The following is a 23,280-nucleotide window of genomic DNA, read 5'->3' as shown; positions in this document are numbered from 1 at the left end:
ATCTGGGTTTAGAGCACATGTGTTGAGCCTGTCCTGGAACTGGAGCATGTGTGCTTCATTCTTGTTGTATTGGCTTTACCGGTGAAAACTCTGTCAGCTCAGAGTGATAAGCAGAAACGCTTTGTAAGACTAACACAACAGTGTTGGCTATCCTTGCTTGTAAAATCTATCTTACATATGTTAATGAGGATCAGAGTAGTTAGTAACAGTTTTAAGGATGATCACTGAGATGTACTTGCAAAGAGTCACTTAGACATGAGAGAACCTGAAGCCCCTTGCTTGGTGCTGGGCACTGCTGCTTCTATAGCATGGTGCTGGTGTCCTGATGCTTCACCCACTGTTGTCTTTGAGTGCAGTGAACTTTCATCCATGTGCAGTGAAGAGACAATAGGCCCCATGATTGTTTTATAGAGAAAAAGAAAGCCCAAGTATTTTGGGCAAGCCTTCAGTTTTGCATTAGTATTTGAGTCATGAAGTTTCTGAAGAACTAAAGTGGTGGTTCTGCTGTTGGTAAAACTTAAAACTAGAGCAGAATAGAGCTACTATTCTTAAATGTCTTTGGAAGTGTTTCTTTGTTATTACTGATACCATGAACAAATATAACTTAAGGGTTTTTCTATTAACCTGTATTTCTTACATAGTTTTAATTGGCTATAGTGACAGAAATCCTCCATGGCCATAAATTGTCATAGCACCATTGATTCTTTCTTTCTTCCTTCTCCATCCCCAAAGTATTGGTATCCACATACAGCAGTTCTGCTCCGTTTTATGAAAGCAGTGTGCTGCCCAACAGCTCCCAGAGGAGCCACATTTCAGTGGAAGAGGAAGGCTACATGCTATGTGTATATAATTTGAAAAGTGAATCAGAACATTAACTTTGCTACATAATTATGGATAATTTTTAAGCTGCTGTTCAGTTTTCATTCTTCATCAGAAGAGAATGGAGTCAATATTGAGTACGTTTTTGGTTCTGCTCTGGTTTGGTATTTAGGCCAATGAAGTACTTAATGCAGCTATTGGGCAGGGAAACAGCTTGAGAGCTGTCGGTGCCTGGGGCTGCCAGCTGCTTGGCTAATTGGCCTGAGAACAGAGTGGGAACAGAGCTGAGACAACAGGTCATATGCATTCAGTACTGCTTACAACCTAAAGAAAGTTGCTTACTGGTTTAAAGTGGAAATCCAATCTATGAAATGGAAGAAAGTTTGCATGTAGGGACAGTTGATGATGGAACAGCACTTTCCAGCACACTACAGAAATGATATTATTTCAGTGATCCTAAAGAGGCAGTAATAAAATAACTCATCAAGATAAAACAGAATATTTTGTGCCTTGAAATTATCATTGTATGGGAGCTGTTGAGTCACGGCCTGGACCTCTTATTGACCACCTGAGGCAAGCACTGAGTGAGTCAGCCCTGTGAGCACGGGTGAAGGCAATTCAGCTGTGTGACTGGAAGGGGTGGAGCCAGGCTCCACCTCTTCTAGACCCCATTTGAGGGCTGACTGCCACTGGGGAAGGATCTTTTTTTTTTTGAGATCCCTCCTTTTGGAGTTTTCTACTGTGAGCCTGGGACATGGGTAAGCATTTTAGTTTTGGTTGTCTCTTTCCACCATCATACTCTTTCTAACTATAAACCTGTAAAATACCATCCTAACCATGCCACTCTTCTAACTGTACATTTGTTAATTGTACAATCATGCATTATATTACTATGAAAATCTGTCTTGTATTCAAGGTATCACTCGCTGAGGTGCCATTTATCTTTTTTAATAAATGCAGAAAACTAGTGTAGAACTTAGGGATGGCAGTCTTAACCCAGTTTAAGCATTTGACTCTTTGCGTAACTCTGCCTAGCTGTTTTTCTTATGAAGTCAGTTTTAAATAGAATACGATGAAAGCAATGAGATTAGAGAACATCATTTTGTCCACTGGTTTTCTGATAGAAAATAAATGGCCAAACCTGATTTTTTCTAAAAATTGATTTTGGTGGAACTGATCTAACCCTACATAGACAAGCTTGCAAAATCAAAGTTAAATTTGCATGGTTGTAATATAAGGAGATTTCTGGTAAATGAAAGGTATTTAATAAATACTTAGCATCTTCTTCCTCAAGGAATAAGTTGTTAAAGAATGCATCTTGTTTTCTACCATATTTCTAAAACACTTAAGCATTGTTCATTTTCAACTGTTACAGGGTGACAGTAGAGCAAACAAGGATCTGATGTACATTTGGTTAACTGCTTTAATTTCTCTAACTCCCGATTAATATAGTTTGCCCAAAGACTATTCTGAGCTGTGTGTTACCATTTCTAGATCTCTTCCCACACCCCTATTTACTGATGTAGATGAAATGTGTGCCATTTTAACAAGTAAGCCATGATTTCAGAATGTAGCAAAAAAGCTTCCTGACTTCATAGAAAAAACCGCTACCAGTTTTCATAACTGGAAAGAAAAACCCACCTGTTTTTACAAAATGTGCGGCTTTCTTCTTTCCATTATTAATAACAGGCTGCAGCATGATGGACCATTGGGATGGACAGTCAGGCAGATGCTTTCTGGTGTCTCATCTGCTTCTTGCTGCCTCGAGCCTCCCATGCCCCTTTGGCAGTTTGTATCCTGTGTTTCATCTCTGCCTTTGATTTTATCAAACAGGCAATTCCTGTTCTTCACCATAAAGATGAGTTTTCTTGCTAGTTGGAAGTTTAAAACTACCTTTTTTATTTTTTTGATAATACCACTGTGCACTTAGTATTTGTGGAAATTCTTCTTCCTTTGGTTCTTGTTTTCACCTCTCATTAATATGAAGCTTAAGATGATTGCATGCAATAGCCTTTTTGCTAACTGTGTCTAATCATGACTTCCTTGTCTTTATGCATAGCTTTTACAGTTCACTTATCACACTAATTCTTGAGTTGAGATTTCAGATATTTCAATAGAGGAAAATTTATCGTGTCAATTTTTTGCATCTTTTGGCTTTCTATGTATAAAATGTATTGCATGTAAAACTGGAAGTTCTCCTTGGCACCCAGAGCCTTATCAGCAGTGCACTTCTCTGCAGTTGTCTGGATGAGATTTCATTTCTGTTTTCGACTCCAGAAAATGTTTCATTTCTGCCTTTCTAGGCGGCAGATATATCCACACAGCGCTTGGGCAGCCATGCAGCTCGGTAACATCTCCCTACCAAACCTCTTAACAGTTACTGGTACAGAGAGGAGCTGCCTCTTACTTCTTGTGGTAGCCATCTTCAGTGAGATCAAAGCCTGGTCTGTTGCCTCATCTTTCCAAAACTGGAGGTTTCCCTGCAGTGATGAGAGAGAGGTAGCAAATGAAAAAGGAAGGAGTAAAAACCGTGAGTGGTGTAGTGTGGGGCAACAGATGTCGTATAGAAAATTCAGAGATGCTCAATAAGCATTTTCTACAAACATTTTCATGCCGGTGTGACTTAGTTATGGGGTGTGAGAGACAAGCATATGAAGAGGCTTAAGCTTTGAAGTGTTTCAGGCAGATGGAAGTTTGTGGTTGAAGACAACTTATGTGGAATTATAGGGTAGTGGTTTTCACAGCTTAAAGCTTCTGTTTTAAAGTGATTTCATGTTGTAATTAAAGAGACATGGTGAAAGAAAACACAAGGAGCTGAGTTACGAAAAGCAAGGGAAGTAAAGACTGGTAGCTGCTGCAGCAAAGTGTGTCATTCAGAAGAGCTGAACCATGGATAGGAATATAATACTGGGGATTACATGTTATGTTTGTGGTATGGACCTTGGTCTGTGCTGCTGGCCTATACAGATTTTCTGGAATGCATTTATTAAAAGCAGTATCACAATAAGTAAATCAGGGAAGTTGCTTCGATATCTGTATAACAAAGCATATTGCAGTATATGCTTGCCTAGGTCACAGCAAAGCTGTGTCTGAATCAGCACAAAGTATTTAATATTCAGCAGCAGAAAAAAAAAAACACCTTTAATAGCTTTTTTTTCACAAATAGATTTTTAGCACTTGAAGCAGAGTTCAGTTACTCAGTGTCACTCTTTGTATGAAAGGTTAATTTGTAGTACACTCACTTTGCCATAATTTGCTTTTTACATGTTTTTCCCTTGTCCAATATTTGGTGTACTTCAGTACTGAGATCACTTTTCTCTTTGATGTTTCATAAGCATCTGTGAACTTGACATCAGTGAAGTAAAGCCAGTGGAAATTTTGGAAACAGTTTATTGTAAAGCTTTGCACTTGGGGCTCATGTTAATTAGACTATCAAAAAACATCGGTTTGATCTGAATTCCAGCTCCTTTTTACAGTTAATTGACCCAATCTGTAGTGCTGGTGTTCTGCTGGTTTTGGAAAATTTATCCAGGTTGCTTGAGTTGCTTCTTTTGTTATAGTTTTTAAATAGTGGGTATGTTATAGAAACTGTTTGAGATCCTTTGTGATGGAACTGTCTTGATAGCACATAGCAGACATTAAAGGTGTTGGCTTGCAGTAGCTTTTACATGAATCACAGAATATGGGATGCATTCCCCAAGCATGTTGTTTTCCAGGCTGTCAGACTAACTCACTTTTTATCTTTTGTATATTTTATAGATTTCTCACATTAAATGCGTCAGAAATACATATAACAGTGCGTGTTTCCTTTACTGCTGGGGCAGCATTGCTTTTCACAGTGTTATTTGCCTTCTAAGGTTTGAAGTTCAAAACCGTCAATCTTTATATTGAGACTTTGTATTTGTCATCCTTTACAGAAAGGGCTATTGCAAGACATGAAGTCAGAGAGATAGAACAGCGTCATACAGCAGATGGCCCCCGACAAGATGTGACACTGGATGAAGAAGATGATGTGGTTATTATTTACAATAGAGTACCTAAGACTGCCAGCACATCTTTCACAAATATTGCCTATGATCTTTGTGCAAAGAACAGATACCATGTTCTACATATCAATACAACCAAAAACAATCCTGTTATGTCTCTGCAAGATCAGGTAAGCAGCTGCAGTTGATTGGACTGGTTTTTTTAAGCAGGTGGAAAGCATGGAAAACTTTTTTAGCTATTGTAAACATACACGATCTAATGGAATCAACTTTGTCATGTTTTCCAATGCAAATGGAGTTGAACACATTTATTTTTAGTTTTTTGTAGATAATTAAATATTAGGTTTAGATATTTGCTGTGCCGTTGGAGGTGGTAAGTACCTGTTTATAGGAGAAAAGCTAAGCTAAAAAGAAACATAGCTGTGGAAGTCTTGACCTTTGTTTTTATAGCTGTGTATGTAGTGCATTACTGCATTGTCTGCCTTTTGGCTCTTTAATAATATTTGCCTGTCATCTCCATCTGCAGTGCACGTAGTCTTAAGTGCACGCCTCTGCGTAGTGCAGGTGCTGTGCCATCAGGGCTGCACTGCTTCTCTGATCAGGTCTGGTCAGGTCTCACAGGTGACAAAACACAAGAAGGAAGATGTGGCTGTGAAAAGACACTGTAAATGGGTCACTTCATACTCGCTTTGAGCTCTAATCTAAACTTGCGACAGTCTCAGGTTGGAATTGATCATAGCTACTGCTGCTATGGATTATGAGTAATTAAAAATGATTATGATGGAAGGGATGAATGCTGTGTTTATCTTGAACATGGGGTGGGGAGTTTGTTTGTTTGTTTGTTTTTTATATTTTAAAATATTTCCTTGTTCATCATGACTGCACATGCAGGGAAACTAAGTCAAAGGTCTGAAATATCACTATCCTTGTCCCTGTCCATAAAGCAGATGTTGCCAAACACTCAGTATGTGTTGGCCATCATGTGCTGATAGCCTTAAGTTGATATGCAGTGGCAGCAGGAGCTGTTCTGCATTGCAGCATGTCAGCACTGAAGCTTCCAGCTCCTTTAAGTGCATGCCTACAGGCTGGAGTACTTGGAACAGCTGCTGTAGTCTGGAGGAGGGGGGAAGCAGATGGCAATGGGCCCTCCACTCTGTTCCATATGGGGGAGAAAGAGTGAAGTCGGGATATGAGCACAGGAGCACAGACTGTGGTTGGGGTAAGAATGGGCACCTGTTTTGTGGTGGTGGGATTGTGTCACTGTTGGGTTCTTGCTGTTGTGAATTATTTTTCCTGAAGTATGCAGGTGATATTGTGATTAAATCTGGCAGTCATCACTCCCACTGTTTAGAGCAAGTGCTTAAGACCTGTGCCCCAAGTGCAGAGTTCATATACTATGGTCATCGGTACCACTGGGTTGAGTTATTAGGTGTGTGTGCCAGTAGTGAAATATGGAGACCCAGTAGAAGGGCAGAACTGTATTTAATGGTGATACTGTTTGTTAAAACAAGTATCTCCTAGAGCAAGGTGAAGACTATTTTAGGCTGACATAAATAAATGAGTAAAATAGTAAACCTTCTGGTATATGGTATTTCTGCAGTGCTTTTTCCAAACTATTCTAGTTCTGTTACAGATTTAAAGTTCTTTGCCCATATGTGGAACCTTTACTGCTTAAATGCAATCTGGGATAAATGACTACTTAAAATTCACTCCAAATATAAACTGTATCTACTTTGTGGTAGTCTCCCAAAAGTCCCTAACACATCCATTTTAGTTTCAGGTGGAACTTTTCCCAGCAGTGCTCCTTTCTTGCGGCTTGTCTGAAAGCCAGATCCTGGGATCTGCCCCTTTTACCATAGGCTGGGCTTTTCCTTTGCAGCAAGCTCAGCGCCATGTTTGCATTTCTGACCTGCATTCAATAAAACAAAGTAATTGGAATTTTTTGCTTGCATGTTTCAGTACTGATAGCTTTTGTCCGTAACAAGTTTTTTTATGGTTAACTGGGTGTCATGACAGCCACACAAAGTTCTGCTTCTTTGTTATATGGTAAAGTGTCATCTAATAGATTTAAAATGAAACTACTTTTCTGTTTTGCAGCATGTATTGTTGATATATTATCAGAAAAGTATGGGGACACACTTTTTTTTTGGTGCTGTAGTTGTGAACATACAAAAAACATGGTAGAATTATCCCACATTCCACTAATTCAACATGCTGCTCGTAGTTCTCCAGGATTTTGTCTCCTGCAGTTTCTCCCCAATTTTCTCAACAGGGCAAGCTGCAAACACACAATCTTACTTCCTGATGTATTCTAAAATGGTGTCCTCTCAGAAGATAGCGCATTTGTACTGACTATAGTAATACGTATTTCCTTTAGTGGTGACGGTTTCAACGACTGTCAGAAGTGGAACAGAAAGTCAGTCTGTTAGAAGTGGAAATACTGTGCTGTGAAATATCAGGTGCTGAGCATCTAAGAATGGGCTGGTGCACACCACTGACTACTGCTGTACATGTGCCAGGTGTAGTTTTTTCCTTCTTAAGAAGAGCTATTTGTGCCAGAGAGGTATCCTGGTTTTTTACTATGGCTGGGGTTGTTCAGCTCCTGTCTTCAGCATCTCATAGAACTGCTCCTCAGCTGCCCTTGCCTTGATCTTGTCGTTTTTCATGGCATTCAGCCAAAGCTGCGCTGCTGGCATCTCTCCAGCGTTCCTGACCCTCTGCTTCAGAGGTAACTGCAAGTAGCTTAGCTCTCCAAGCTATAACAACCAGTGCCTTCCCAGAAGGATTCCAGTTCACCAATCCTGTCATTTCTGGTCTTGAAATCTAAATCAGGTTCCTTGTAGTATCCAAAGATCCACGTGACACCAGGCCATAGGTAAGGTGTTCAGGGTGGGTGTGTGTGTCAGTCTATAGATATGATCAACTGATGGAAACAATTGGTGGGCAGAGGTGATGGTTTACAACAGCGCTTTGGACTGACTGCAGATTTCATTTGGCTTTTTGCTCAGACCAAGTATGCTGGTTTTTTTTTGTTGTTGTTGTTTTTCTTTCTCAGTGGGACTTGCTTTGAATTCTTATCATCCTGGAAACTGAATGCATTTAACTTACCTTTCAGGGCATCTTACGCCCCCAGAGTACTTTTGATCTGGCTTTTTAATTCAGTGAAGCTCAGCCGATTTCTCACTTACTAAAAGCTGTGAAGCAACTTTGTAGCTGATTTTACAAAAGCTCCATGAAACAGCTTCACAGGAATTCCACTCACATCTATCTGAACTTTAAAGTAACCTCCAATTTTATTCAGTTGGGCTCAGTCTCTTGAAAGCTGCAGTATCTGCTGAGCCCTGAAAAGGAAAATAAAATTTGTCATATTTAACAGCAAGAATCAGCAAGCTGTATTTATCTCTGCCCTAAAAATGTGTGAATCTAGACTCATTAGGCTGTGGCCTGGAACAGTTCTGACTTCTGGAAGGCTGCAAAGTATGGGAAAGGGAAAACGCTCCAGGCTACATATAGGTGTTGATGAAAACTTGCATTCTCAGGGGCACTGTGTGTTGCTCATCTGTATCTTAAGGCAGATGTAAATGTCACATAAAACCTTCCTAGCTTTACTGTTAGCTGTGCTGGCATTAGTGCTCAAGCTAATAAAAGGCTAGAACATCCGCTTGGGTCTCTTGTTATACTACAGAAATTGTAATTTCTTCTGCAATAACCCTGCTCTGTGATCATAAAAAAGTATTTCCTTAACAAAGACATCCTAAGGCAAATGTGTTTTGTTTTTTAAAGAAGGTTTACTGGCACATATAAGGTAACATACCAGATGGTAGGATGAAGGTCTAAGACACAAGTGACCCTTGGGAATTTGCAGTTAACATTTTCCTGTGCCTGGTACGAACTGAAACCTATCCTGTGTGTCAGAAAACTTGCTCATGGAAGCATAATTAAAATGAGTGCTATTATTTGCATGACAGATTATACAAAATCCATAATATAACTGATTATTGTGTGGAGTTGTAGCAACTAACTATGATATTTTGGGGACTGGGGACGGGGGGGGGGGGATGGAGAGGATAATATGTACTTTCCATTGAAAAAGCTTCTTGAGGCTCTCCATTAAAAATATCGTCTTTAGTCTTAGAAAGGTGTCATCAATGAAAGCAGGGTTTGTTTCAGTAGCAGCACAGGGAGTTCACGTGAATTCAAACTGGCTTAGCTGGTTATCATACGTGCTGCAGACAAAACAAGGCAGAAAGTCAGTGCCATTTATGAAACAACACTGTATAATGTTGTGCAGTGCTCTTCAGATAGATTTACCGCTGTTTTTCATGTGCAGTATATGGTTTAAATTGTGAAATGCCACAGACTGTGAAACTTGTGCACTGCGAAGAGTGCAGTGTGTTATTAGAAACTGATACCCATTTGTTCAGGGTTCTGTTACTTGGGGATCTGAATACAGACCAGACAATTCCAGCAAAGATCTACTTGTATTTATGCTTACAGCCAACACAATTCTGCATTCCTTTCAAATTGCAAATAAGAGAGACTGACAAACATTTGTTGGCATTGTTAATTTTGTTACAGTATTTATTGAATTGCTCTTCTGCTGGCTGTATGCTGCTTTTGCTGAGTTTCAGGTCATCAAGTTGGGATTACCTACAATGAGTCATAGTTCTGCTTGCAGATGAGTTGAACTTTGGCACAAATTATTTCATAATATTCAAAGTTTGTTTATTAGGCTTTTCTTCCAATGCATTGCAAGCTTTTACTTAAAATAACAAGGTACCCCAACTGTGTTTGGTGTTGCTTAATGTGTTCCAGCTGCACAGAAATTCTGCTCTCTGCTCTTACAGGTTCGATTTGTGAAGAACGTGACTTCCTGGAAGGAAATGAAACCGGGATTTTACCACGGACATGTATCTTATTTGGACTTTGCAAAGTATGTTGCTGCTAATTTGTCTGTGGAATAGTGCGGCCGTTTGGCTCCGCCTGGGATATTGCTGCCCTCTAGCGATGGAAATCGTACAAGTGTTGAATTTCCCAGGATGAGCGGTAGTTAGTTGGGATGTTCTCAGGTGCCTCGTCTTTCTCACGTGTCCCGGGAGCTTACCGACTCATTTCATCAAGTTTCTACTTGGTGCCACAGTAAATCAAAATTAGCTTAGGTAGATGTCTGAGGGGGAAAAAAATAGCTTTGATGATAGAGAAATCAGTATGACTACAGACACTGCCTTAAGCTCGTATTCAATAAGCAGAGCCGTACAGAATCAGCCCTGGTAGCGGGTGGGCTCAGAGTTGTCTCTCTGCTGCCAAGAGTTTGCAGCTTTTCCAGCTGGAGCCCGGCCAGGAGGGCCCTTCCTCACTGCAGAGTGTGTGTTGGCAGGGCAGCAGCAGGAGGCAGGAGTTCAGTACCAAATGTCTGTCTACTTGTTATTGACAAATATATAACTGCTAGATTAACGGAGGTATTTCTAGAGTCGAGATAGCTGTGCAAATGCTGAGTGTCTGTTGTGCAGAAATGTTTCCATTTTGTTTCATTAAATAAATTTTAAAAAGGATCACTGAGAACTGAAATTGAATGGACTTTCACATCCATGTCCTACCCTGGGGGTGGGAGGATCGAGCACTAAGCTTCCTCTCGCCAGCATCTGCTCTGTAGATAGATTTCTGTTGTGTTGTAGAGGCTGACTCCTAAGAAGTTTTGATTACTCCTTTAAAAGACATTATTTTTCCTCTTCTACTTTAGATTTGGTGTTAAAAAGAAACCCATTTACATAAACGTCATAAGAGATCCCATAGAACGACTAGTTTCTTATTATTACTTTCTGCGCTTCGGAGACGATTACAGACCAGGACTACGAAGGAGAAAACAAGGGGATAAGAAGGTAAAGTACACGTTGTTACACACGGTATTCTGACCTAAGACAACATAAAGCAATGTAGGAAATAGCAGCTGATCACGGCTCCTGTCGCAGCCCGTGACCGCCGCGCTGCTCCCCCGTCCCCGGGCCTTTGGCGCCCCCTTCTGGCACTATATTTGTTCTACGTTTAGCCTTCCCCATCTGTACCACACCATCCGTGTGTGCAGGAGTTCTTAACTTCCTTTTTGTACCTCTGCACTTGGAAAGTTATAGTTTGCTCGGCTCCAAGAACAGAGGCTGTAAAGTATTACTTAAAGTTTCTGGATGGAGCAGTCGAGGTATGTATGGAGGAGGAAGTGAGGAAGGGAGCTTCTGTATCATCCCAGTTAAAAAACTATTTGCTTTCTCTTACACATTCTAACTATAAAATATCCTCTAGGTATAAGTGAGGAAGCTATTCTTTTGACTGGGGCCGGTTCATATTTATTATGTACATTTTTGAGTCAGGAGATGCATTTAAACAATTTAATTTTTAGGTAACATTGATGCTATAAATTTATAATGGTGAATCAGGCCAGAATTTCTCTGGAGGACTCTTGTAGTGAATGCATACAAATGTCCTGTTTTCCCAGTCAAACTGTGTCTTCATCTGTGATGTGTGACACGTTTCAGCTGTTTGATACTCTGAGCACAGTCCAGAACAAGATACCACAGGTTAATCCCTGTTTTGCATGGTATCCTTACATTTTTCACATGACTTCGAGATCTTTACCTCAAAAGAAAAGCAAAGGACGCTGTTCTTGTTCTGAGATGGAAGAATTAAATAAATGCAGTTTTACTTTCCTGGTTTGAATAGTAATTTGTAATTGCACAGAAAAAAAAAAAATCTAAAAACTATGTGACTGCTTACTTGTTATTAAGTTAAACAATCATCAGGTAAATAGCTCACATCTTGATTAATAATATTGTGTGATGTTATTTTTTATGCTGACTGAATAAAGTACTCAGACATTCTTTACAGTGCTAACGGAGTTTTTATTGTAGCTGCATTACTGTGATTGGAACTCTGTGTTGCTCCAGCTGCCTGCCCACGTACAGCGCTCTTGTTTGGAATGTTCAGTTACCCAGCGAACAACTTTCCTTCACTTCTGATTAGTTCTTTGTCATAATGTTTAAAATGTAATCAACCATACTTTAATATAAAGCACAAATGGCGCGGTGTTCTGTGCTCTGAAGATCCAGCTGTTCCAGTATCACACATGTCCTGGTGATATTTGACACTGTACTTGTAATAAATTCTCTCGCAATGGAAAAATGGCAATACCAGCACTTGATGCCTGTTTTTGCTTGTTTTGGTATACAGCCTGTGTGAGAGGCACAAGTAACATTCAATTTATAAAAGGTTTCCCAAATACTATTTTAATTTTGTCCTCCCAGTAAAATGCTGTATGAGCAAAACTTGAAAATATTAGTTTGCTTTTTCTTTTGCATATCTTGTGTTTTTTCAATCCCCAGTACATCTAGCAACTAACAAGGCTGGGAGGCTTGATACTCACTAAGCTCTGTGTTGTCTCTGTTTCAGACCTTTGATGAATGTGTGGCAGCTGGAGGTTCAGACTGTGCTCCAGAGAAACTTTGGCTTCAAATTCCATTCTTCTGTGGCCACAGCTCTGAGTGCTGGTAGGGAGATAAATATGGCTTAAGTTAGTTGTGTTTGTCATCACTCAAAAACAATTTTAACAAGTCTGAATGTGTAGCACAGTTGTTGGGGAAAGCATGAAGGACTGGATGGAGTTTAGCACACAAGGTCCTTTACTGATGTATTTTCTTCCAAAGGCACTTTAAAAAGCGTTTTACTGAAGCAGTACTGAATGCAGTACTTAAAGCAGTACATTAGAATGCCGTGCACTGGAGAAAAACAATTGATTTCATTTTTTTAAACTATTATTTTTTTTTAGAAGTGGGGTCTTTAAATTTTTCAGTTCTATCAGGCTACGGTACCTGTCTTTCTGAATGTGGATACTTAGTTCCAGCTCCCAAAGTCTTTGTGGAGGATGAAGTATTTGAGTTCTGGATAAACTTATCTGCTTAAACCTCTACCAGGCATCCTGCAGTCAATGTTACACAGCAAAGACTGAAAGAAAAGCAAATAGCGTCCATCTGTCAATGCAGATATTTTATAACAATGGCCCAGACTTTAAAGAACTGTTTAGCAACCAAAATTAGAAAGTTGCTTTCTCATGTGAAATAGTTGCATTTTAGAACTATGTAATGGAGAAAATAGTAATATATGAAAAAACAAAACCAACATGAAAGTGATTTGAAGGATTCTGAGTGAAAACAAGGAGAATTATTTATCTATCACAGGTACCATTCATCCAAATGGAATGAATCTAGTAGAAGCAAAGCAAGTGGGAAATTATTCCTCAGTGCCTGTTGGTCAGACAGGTGGACAAACAGGGAAAGAAAGAAGGAAGTCTGAGCCTGTATTTTTCACCCCGGAAAGGTGAAAGTGTTAGTTCAGTTTCTCTTTGTTGCTCAATAGAGAAGTCTTCCCCTTAACTACAGTGACTTTCTAGTACACAATTAAACTTATAAAATGTGAGAGGGAAGGTGGATTCTTACCAGAATGGTTTGTGGTATCTAATATGAAAGTGAAGAAAATGCAAATCCACTAAAAATTGCAGTAATAGAGACGGTAACCACATACCATACATTGTGAGACTTTAGATGCAAGCACAGATAATAGAAATGGGGAAAGGAAGTAAAGGTAGAAATAGTTATATCTTGCCTTTTTTTTATACAAATGTCCTGTTATGAACTAAACGTCATCTAGGGAACAAGGATTGTTGGCTTACAGCAGAACTTGTTATAATTGTGCTCTGCCATTTTAGGAATGTGGGAAGCAGATGGGCTTTGGAACAAGCCAAGTACAACCTGATTAATGAATACTTCCTTGTGGGAGTTACTGAAGAGCTTGAAGATTTCATCATGTTATTGGAGGCAGCTTTGCCCCGGTTCTTCAGGGGTGCCACAGAACTGTACAGGACAGGTATTTAAATGGTTGATTTCTACATCCCTTTCATCCTCTTATCACTGTTGAAAATGTGAATTATTTAAATCAACATGAATAGTTTTAAAAGTCCATGAAGTTTGCCAGTTGAACGATGTTCCACAGAAGAGAGGAACTCTGTAACGAAAACTCTGTCTTATACAATTTGTAACACTGAGATTGGGGTAAAAGCACTTGCATCAGGTGTGCCACGTTTGCAAATCACAGACACTCAAATTACATACTTAGGAAATTGGGGCAGGTGTTTGTCAGAACACTTCTGAAGGGTCTCGCTAGGGTTTCAGTTATGTGAAGTGGTTGGTAGTGGAAGGTTTTTGTTTCCTAGGAAGCCCTGTTGAAGTTCTGTTCTTGGTTCAACCTAGTTAACAGTGCAAGGTGAGTTTTGTTCTAGATGGGTTTTCATTTCAGAAACAGCAACAACAAAAACGCACCTGTGTTCAGAATGAAAATTCAGATCTTCAAGTAACGAAGTGGAAGGAAAATGAATTTTAAACACAAAACCAGATGTTTTTTCTTCAAGTGGTTTCCTTAAATTTGCTTCATTGCAGCAATTTCAAAAACTGAAGTAATTTCTCTTTAGCTCAAGCATTTTTAAATCAGTTACTGATAATGCAGAAGAAGTTTTGAAGGCTGCCTCTGGATAATTTAGTTAATACCAGGACACAGAGAGCAAAGCAGTATCACGTAAACTGTGGAAAGTTAACATGAAAAATTCTATACATCGTATTCAGAAACAATAAGTTTTGTGGAGAACCCTGAATGCTGCTATACAGGGTGTATCATAGGATTTCTGCTTCAGACTGAATATCCATACAGCTCATGAATACTTTAAACTCTGTACCTGGTTTCTGGAGGCAGCCATTAGCTCACATCAGCAGAAATGTGTAAGAATAGGACAAGGATATGGCAGTCATCGCTATTGGTTATCATCAGTTCCCAGCAGTGAGCGAAATGCATGTTGGAGGGTAGCTTTTGTTCTTTGGAGAGTTTTTCTTCCATCATCTGGATTTTACAAAGTGCTCAGAAACTCGCCACAACTCTCTGACAAGAATCTTGGGGGCGGGGGAAAGTGCTGAAGAATTCTGACCAGAGTCCTTTCTTCTGCTGAAACTTTTTCACGTCTTTGATTGGCTTTGTGACTTTTCTCTGCACCTTTTGCCAGCACACAGACTGCTGTCCTTCGCACAGTATTTGCAGCTCAGGTTCTCTGTGAATTCTTCTTCCTACATGAAAGCATTCTCAGTGCAAGATTGTTTTGTTTCCCCAAACCATTGGATTAATTGGGATATGAAGGTCCAAGTGCTCCTATTGTAATGAGATGTTATATAGATAGCAGCTCACTTTCTGGGAGCTGGCCATGCAACTTATGTAGTATTGGCAAATGTAATATAATTGAATTTAATATAAAGCAACAGATAGTTCTTCTTAAGGAAAGTACTGTCATCACTTTTGTCATCTTTCCCTAATGAGAGAAGTATCTGGCTCTGCAGTTTGTAAAACTCTTAACATTTGATACCAGATTAACATCTAAATAATTAATTCTGTAGGATTAATCTTGCTCCAAGTACATTATGTGAAGTAATCCTGTTCCTTGAATGAAATGTTCATTCGCTGGGTGTATTAGGCTAAGAAGAAAGAATTGTAAGAACCGATTCAAAATTCATTAACATTTAGTGAGAGACTGCAATGTTCCAGTCCCTCATATTGCATCAATAAACTCCGGATTAAGTTGTGTCACTTCTAGGACAGTTTATCGGCACACTGAGAGCGTACAACTCTGTAAACAAAAGGGCTGTTTACATTTTTTCATCACGTGAACTTTAAAGTGAAGTTATTGCTTTCATTTTGCGTTTAGGAAAGAAGTCTCATCTTAGGAAAACAACTGAGAAAAAACTTCCCACAAAAGAAACTATTGCCAAGCTACAGCAGTCTGAAATCTGGAAAATGGAGAATGAGTTCTATGAATTTGCACTGGAGCAGTTTCAGTTTGTCAGAGCACACGCAGTTCGGGAAAAAGATGGAGAATTGTATATCCTGGCTCAAAACTTTTTCTATGAAAAGATTTACCCTAAATCAAACTAAGAATGCGATACTTTTAGATATACGGACCTAAATCTTTGGTCACATCGTCATCTTAGCCCTCAGCCGTGGAAACTAGATCGCTTGTTAGACCTCCAAGATGTTTCTCTATAGGTCCGAGAAGAGTGGGCTGTGGATCACCTCCAGGGCAATGGATACTGACTGACTGTGTTGGTAATCCAGAAGCAAAAGCTTCACCTCTTTTATCTAACTAATACTTTCAGTGGGAGTTAATACCCTTTACCTGAGGAAATCTTCACTTTAATTTGGAGCGATTAACACACAGCAGCTCTAGTTGAAAACATAAAGGAAAAAAAAAATAATGCTTCTGTTAATGCTCTTTTTTAATTTTCAGAGCAGTTTATTTTCATTTATACTTCTGTGAAGAGGAAGTCATTTTTCCCAGCTTTCAACATGGAAATCTTGGTTGTATACTATATGAGTAGTGTTAATAACCGGTTGACATCTGTGCTTTGTTTTTGTGAATCACATCACACGGTATGGATTGGGATAGTTAATCATGTTCTGCTGAGAAATGCTGCTGCCGCTGGAATTGCCCATATTTATATTTGTGGTTTTATTAAAAAAAAATTATGACTAATCGTTAGTGTTAAAACATCATTTCCACACTGACATTGTAAAAAGTGAAAGAATCGGAGCAGTGGGGTTTTGTTTGTTGTTGTTTTTTATACCCACCACCAAGCGGTGGACTGAGGTTGGGAAAACCACAAGGAAAGTTGGTTTTGTCTGCAGTTATAGTCAATACTTACACAGTGGTATAAAAATAGCAAAATCGGTATCAAGTTTCTCCATGGATTCTTTGTAATTATTGTAAGCTGAGGTATTGGTGAATCCATATTATGACTCCATTAGTGAGCTGTGGTATGGTTAGGGTTTTCCTACTACTTCAATACTTTTACCTGTAGAATATTTTTACTAAGGTGCTTTATAATGTGTTTTAAAGCATTGCATTTACAAAAGGAGTAAAATGCTGTAAATACTGCTTATTTTATGTATTTGGACCAAAAGGTTTAAAGTAACTAGTTTGAAGTGGGGTTTTTTTCTGTTTGGTTGGTTTTTGTTTTTTTGTTTTTTTGTTTTTTTTTTTGCACCAGTTCTGTTATGTGTAAAGTAAAAAGGCATCGCATATACTTCCTGGTTGAGTCAACTGTTGAATATTGCAGAAATGCACTTCAGTGACCTCTATGACTTTAAAACTAGAATGTTGTCCAGGGATTCTCTTTACGGAAATGTAGCTTTCATCCTTTTGTTATATTAAGAGGAAAAGAAGCAAAATGTGATGTGTAGTCTGGTGGAGAGAGATGCAGTGAACTTGACATAATTGTATTTATGTAACTGCCTTATGTGACTATTGTAAATTTGTGAGTTGCCGTTATTAACAATGTGAAACACCTGGTAGATCAAGTAAATTGAAATTTGAGAACAGATGTTTGGGGCCACTGCATTATAGCAAACAGCAGTGGAGGACTATAAGAATTTGTTTCCTATTGGATTTTCTGAAATACGAGTATTTACACATCTTACACCTGCCTTTTCTTAAAGTGCTTTTCATGGAGTTTGATAGGAGAGAAGGCACAGAGGAGACAAAGTTAGGAGTAAAAAAAAAAGAAAAAGGAGGGGGCTGGAATTGTGGAAGTTTTAATTCCTAAGGGATGATGCTGAAGGCTTAGTTTAAAATTACCAAGTGGAGTTTCTTTAGCCAGCTTGTTCTTGTAATGAAAACAAAGGAAATGGAAAATGGTCTGTGAACTGGGTGTCTGCAGCCAAAAGCAACAGTCCATTTACAGAGAGGATAATGAGAGACTGTCAAGTCCGTCTTGTGTTTTCTTTGTTTTCTTGCATTTTCTTTTTGAATTTCAAAAATACACCTCATTGTTCCTCCCAGATAATCAGGGAAGTTCCTTCTGGTAGCTTTACCGTTGATACAGTGTGAACCCCGTATAAGATTTCCTGTTCCAGTTCTTTTCTACTGACGTCATTAATAATACCAACATGCTTGGGAACGTGCTCACACATGGAAACGTGTTTCCTAGCTACAGGAAGGAGCTGAGGAGTCAAAGTTTGTTATAAAATTAAAGGAATATTTATAATCCCCATGAAGATTATCTACGAAGAGATAGTTCTATTTTAGATGTAATGACTAAATTGTTTTCCTTCATTATAATTTGGATTTCTTTACCTTCTTGTGTTGTCTTCAGAATTTTTCAGAAGAGCACCCTTTTAAGAGAACAGGAGCGTTTATTAAGTGAAAATATACAACATTCACCGAAGTAATGAAGAAGGTATTTGTACAAATACTTCTGTATTGACAAGAAAACAGTAGGCAAAGCCTATTCAATCTATGGAAATCTATTTCATAAGCAATTTTAAGGTGTTTTTTTCTCTTGTTCACCCCAGGATTTAAGGTTTTGGAAAGGAGTCTTCAGTAACAGCAGAAAAATGCATTTTATTTTGTACTTTAAAGAGCAATATATATTTTTCATAGTAAGAGATTTGATTTACTTCCTATTCTTTGCTGTGAACTGACAGGTTGGAGGAAAATGAGCTTAAGTATTTTTTAAAAAGAAATGGTAGCTACAAATGTACAATGTAATCGTTTTAGTTGTGTTCTGAATGCATCGCTGTCTGTGGAACACTGAAAGGAGGCAGATAGGCTGCTTCTGTGTCTAGTGCTGCCACCTTGTCAACCACGGACTTTTTTGGACTCTTTTGAAATAAGAACTGCCCAACTTTGATTTCCTAAAAGCAGAGAGATTAGGAAAACGAGCTTTAAGCTGTATGAATAACCTGCTGTCTGTTGGTATTAAAAATATTTTGCAGTATATGAACGGAGTTTATCTTGTGCATTTCCCCTTAACAAGTTAACATGTAAAGCAGCAATACATAGACTTCTGCTTTGCAGGTTCAGTAGACTTACTATGCAGCCTACTGAACGCAGATCTCTTAACTGAAGTCACTGTAGACTCTGCACAGCAGAGTGAGATTTGATTTTTTTTTTGCTGGGCTGAGTTCATTAGAAAGGTGAAACTGTAATCCTCAAAATTACAGTTGAGAGTAGATCCTGTTACACTGTTATGTACTTCTCATACAAAACAAACATTCAGATTCTGTGCAGAATTCTAGCCCTGTTGAAACTCATGGTTGTCAGTATATGGCACTTGGTTCAGCTGTGCCGACAACTACATAGCCATAACTCCAGCATGCCTGGAGCACTTGACGTATACTGGGCAGTGCTGATTGGAGGGCAACAGTGTTCTTTGCTCCTTCCCATAGCGATTCTGCATCCATGCAACAAGAATTTCATTCCTGTGTTCCTGTGCATCTATGAACAGGCACAGTTCTAGGGTATAGGATGTCCTATGTTTATACATTCCAGTTCATTCTGGATTTGCTTTCTTACAGTCTTTAATGGAATGATCATAGCTTCATTTTCAAACAGGCACAGAAAATGATTGCTATACAATATGAGAAAGGAAGAAGCAGTCCATCCAGGCTGTTTGAAATGCCTTTTCTCTGAGTACTTAACTTTTCTGAAGATACGTGGCTATTTTTGTGTTCCAGGAATGCACGTTTCCTTGTTCATGTTCTCAGAGCAGTCCTATTTTAATATCAGGGAGAATTCAGTTGTTTTCTGTTATAATTCTGTTAACATTTCCCATTAAGATTACCTAGTGTTGCTAAATGAGTGTGTGACAAGAGTTATTATGGATGATGCTGACTGAACTGTGCTGCTTTGCAGTCGGTGGAAAAGCCTGATTCAGATGCACTGCCAATTTAGCTCTTCGAAATTAGAGCTTATTTTATGACTACTAGAGATAAGGAAACTGTAGCGCTACTGAGTTGCATGGCTGCATCCTTTACTTTGAGCCTATGCAACTAGGTAGCCTCTGCAGCAGTATTTATAGGAAGAGCCCTCTTCGTGAAGACTTTTCTGGAGCATAATTATACATGTTTATACCCTTGTACTGTCTTGTATCCACATCAGCAGCTTTCTGTAGCTTCTGTTAAAAAGAAAAAAGAAAAAGACAGGTTTGTGAGCATTTCTGAAGTAGTACTGAATGTAATTTTGAAAAACATGGATTGTTCTTCATGACTCTTTTCTTTTTAAATACACACACAGCTAAATAGTGCCTTTTTTCCTCACGATCCATGTTGAAGATGCTCGCTCCCTCTCACTCTCAGTAAATTGGTTTGTTTGTGCAATACTGTTCCAACTTGAAACCATTTTGTCACAGCTGTTTGAGAAATAATCTCCATTTTTCCTTATTATGCTGCCAGCTTTCTGTTGTTGAAGTGTTTCAGTTGATTACCTAATGCAAATGCTCTAAAATAAAACGCCCAGTGGGAAGGGGAAAAAAAAAAGAATTCTGGTGTCCTGTCTTAATATTTGTACGTTACATTCGCAAGAAATGTTCTTTTTCTGGAGCCCGTCGTCATGCAGCATTGTGAACTTCTTTTGCAGCTATTGTGACTGTGGAGGAGAGGAGTGAGCTGCAGTGTGGCTCATCTGTAATCATTTCATATAGCTATAATCAAATACATTTATAAGTAAACCTTTAGAATTTTCATTGAGCTTTCTGGCTAGAAATATAGCTTTCCAGAGGGCATACATTGTGCGGGAAGCGTCGATGGAAAGTTGTTTAATATTAAAACCAAACAGAAAATTGGCATTAAAACAATGGATTGATGCATACCTGCTTCTCTGCCTGCGAGAACAAACGACATGACAGATGACTGTGGGACTGGAAGATGCTCTGTTACTGCAGTGATGAGTGCGGTGTAAGATCTTGAGCAGAATAGAAATGCAGTTTGCGTTTTGTAGGCAAGCACTTCAAACAAGAAAATATAGTGAGTGTGGGTACCACACTGTTTAGGATTTCTGCTGCGTACTGTAAACACTACCCTATAAACATTCCTCACTGCATGCGCTATGGAGCTGAACAATCGTCTGTCCCAGCCAAGTTTCCTAATGCGATAGTTCCTAAATACTTGGTTGTCAGCTGTGATGATTACGAACCACAGTGCAATTACTCAGCAGCTTCCTCTTGTGGGTTTACAATTTTACTTTTGCAAGTAGACTTTTCCTTACTCCCATCACTGGAAGAGGTAAGTGTAATTGCTGTGTAGGAAACAAAGTCTCGGCTTCTATCAGCCAGGGGGAGGTTAAGGAAGAATTTACCTAGCCGGTATAAGGGTTGTTCCAAGGTCACTACACCTTAGTCTGAAATGGAGTAAACAAAATGACAGCCAGCAAAATTTACAGTACAAACAATCTTTTATTTAAGATGACAGTAGTTGCTCCTGTGGAAGATGGGAGTGATGGTGGTGTTACAGATAGGAGTTAAGGACTCACTGAACCTCTGGTTTTGTGGGTTTTTTTGGTTTTGGGGTTTTTTTTGTTTTTTTTTTTTGGTTTTTTAACTGATGCTGCCATTTGCGCAGGTAATTAATCTCATCAGTTGGAGTCTGTGAGAAGTGAATGAAAGAAGGAGGAGATTTTTGTTTGTTTTTTTTCACAGATTTTTTTGAAGGTCTTTGTTTTCATTTCATTATTTACCATTCGAGTCTTGCATTTGATTTCAGTATTATTTCCTTACTTAATAAAATACAAGAAGTTGCTAGTGAATGTCAAAGCAATGTCCAGATGTTTTCTTCAAGCACAAGTCCCCTGCTATGACCTCCCCCTGGCTTCATTACCACATAACGCAGATGTGGTAACTTTCAATAATGGCTAATTTAAAGGACTAATAATACTCTTTATTAAAAAAAACCCTCTACAAAGAACACCTGTGGCCTAAAAATGAAGGCTTTGAGACCTTTCACCTTGTCATAATAACCAACTGCATCCTCATAAAAATGGAAAATACTGTGATAAACATTCCCTGCCCACTCTCTGTGTGTTTACAAGGCTTGTCCTGAATGCCGGTCTGATTCGCTGCACACAGACATTAATTACTTTTTTTGTAATAAACACGGATCTCAAAATAATTGCATGGAGAACAATTACCCATCTTCTTATTTTTAGAAAAATAGAAAAATAAAAATCTCAGAGCAAAATAGATTAAAATAGTGATTGATGGGAATTGGGGTTATAGCTCAAGTATGTAGGTATCTCATTCCTCTGATATTTTAAGAAAAGGAATGCTGCCCTGCTGATAGATGTGTATGTTGCTCACCCCATAATTAATCTGAACTGTGTTTTTTTTGAATAATAAAAAAAAATTGCATTTCAAACAAATTCAGCATTATTAAGGCAAAATGCTTTTCCGTTCTGAGCGAAGCATGCCTGCTTCAGTGTGATGATTTTCAACCAGAACTTTTGGACATGATGCAACAGTTACTGGAAAATATTAACTGTCTCTTTAAAAAGAAAGAAAAGGTCCAGAGAATAATGGTCTTCTGGCCCTAAAGGCATTATTGTCTTGACAAATATTGATTACCATTTTTAGCACAGAATAGAATTTGGCATTCTTAATCTCCTTTATTTAGAATTTAATAACTTTAAATGTTGCATGACGTGGAGAACTGGCAGGGGGAAAGAGAATGCTCGACTGTTGGAGATACGTTCAGTTATAGGCCGGCTTTGTCAAGCCTGCCTCTGGGCCTTATGTAATGATAACTGAATAGGTGGGTAACAGTTCTGTAGAGCAGTCAGTGTGGAAATAAAGGGCATCTGTGAAGATAATGGTAGAGTGGAAAGTGTAGGCAGATATTTAAACCACAGTATGAGATTGCAGCCATTCTAACGTTAACAGCTAAGATGGCTATCTTTGTACTAATTATCTGCTTTGGATCTTCAGTTCCTTCCCTAGGCTGAATTAATGCATTCAAGGTTGCAACCATGAAGGCCGTCGCTATTATAAGCAAGGCTTGCACACTGACAAATGAAATCTCTCCTATTTATAACACCAGTCCAAATACCTTTATCCAGTACTTCTTACAGCTAAGCTGTGGCTCTGGAAAAGCAGATTGTGCTGCCCAGGAGTCCGTCTGCTCTTCAAGTGTAATCGTTGCTTCTTGGAAGATAAAGCGGTCAGTAATGGCAGGGTGGAAATCAAATCCGAGAAGTCTGGAGGAAAGCATTACATGCTTTTTCTTGGTGTCCATTCAGAACAAGTTCAGCGTCTCAGGCAGATTCCCGCCAGACATCTGTTAATACTAAACACTACTGCTGAGAGATGGTTGGAAACCTGAGGTTTACTTTTAGCAAAAATTACCATACACGGGGCTTTTCTTCAAAAAGTTCTCAACAAATGTTCTGGATTGTTCTTTTTTTCCTAAGGCAAAAGGGGAATTTTTACATCAAAAACAGAGCAGAACAGGAAAATTCCAGTACTCCCTCCCTCAGCAAACATTCTTTTTCAATGCTTTTTTTTTTTTTTTTCCCCAAGTGGATCAAAAAGTGTGTGAGAGTCTGACATCTGCATCCCGCCTCTTCCTTTTCTCA

The 23,280-nt window shown here is 38.9% G+C and overlaps 1 protein-coding gene across 4 annotated transcripts in view; it reads left to right on the top strand.

Annotated features, from left to right (window-relative positions):
• HS2ST1 (heparan sulfate 2-O-sulfotransferase 1) overlaps positions 1 to 17,898 on the top strand; it is a 66,125-nt gene extending 48,227 nt beyond the window's left edge. For 2 of the 4 annotated variants that reach the window (XM_015870191.2, XM_015870192.2), the window contains 6 exons: positions 4,737 to 4,975; positions 9,653 to 9,738; positions 10,546 to 10,684; positions 12,243 to 12,340; positions 13,555 to 13,712; positions 15,589 to 17,898. In XM_015870191.2, the coding sequence (XP_015725677.1) occupies positions 4,737 to 4,975; positions 9,653 to 9,738; positions 10,546 to 10,684; positions 12,243 to 12,340; positions 13,555 to 13,712; positions 15,589 to 15,815 (947 nt within the window). In that variant the 3' untranslated portion in view covers positions 15,816 to 17,898. Of the gene's footprint in view, positions 1 to 1,558; positions 1,578 to 4,736; positions 4,976 to 9,652; positions 9,739 to 10,545; positions 10,685 to 12,242; positions 12,341 to 13,554; positions 13,713 to 15,588 lie in introns of those variants that run through there. The other 2 variants (XM_032446364.1, XM_015870193.2) reach the window with 2 other exon arrangements.
• Positions 17,899 to 23,280: the final 5,382 nt, after the last annotated feature.

This window comes from Coturnix japonica, chromosome 8, assembly GCF_001577835.2.
Source record: "Coturnix japonica isolate 7356 chromosome 8, Coturnix japonica 2.1, whole genome shotgun sequence".
NCBI lineage: Eukaryota > Metazoa > Chordata > Aves > Galliformes > Phasianidae > Coturnix > Coturnix japonica.
Note: the sequence above shows the minus strand (reverse complement) of the source record. Positions and strands in the feature narration are given on the sequence as shown.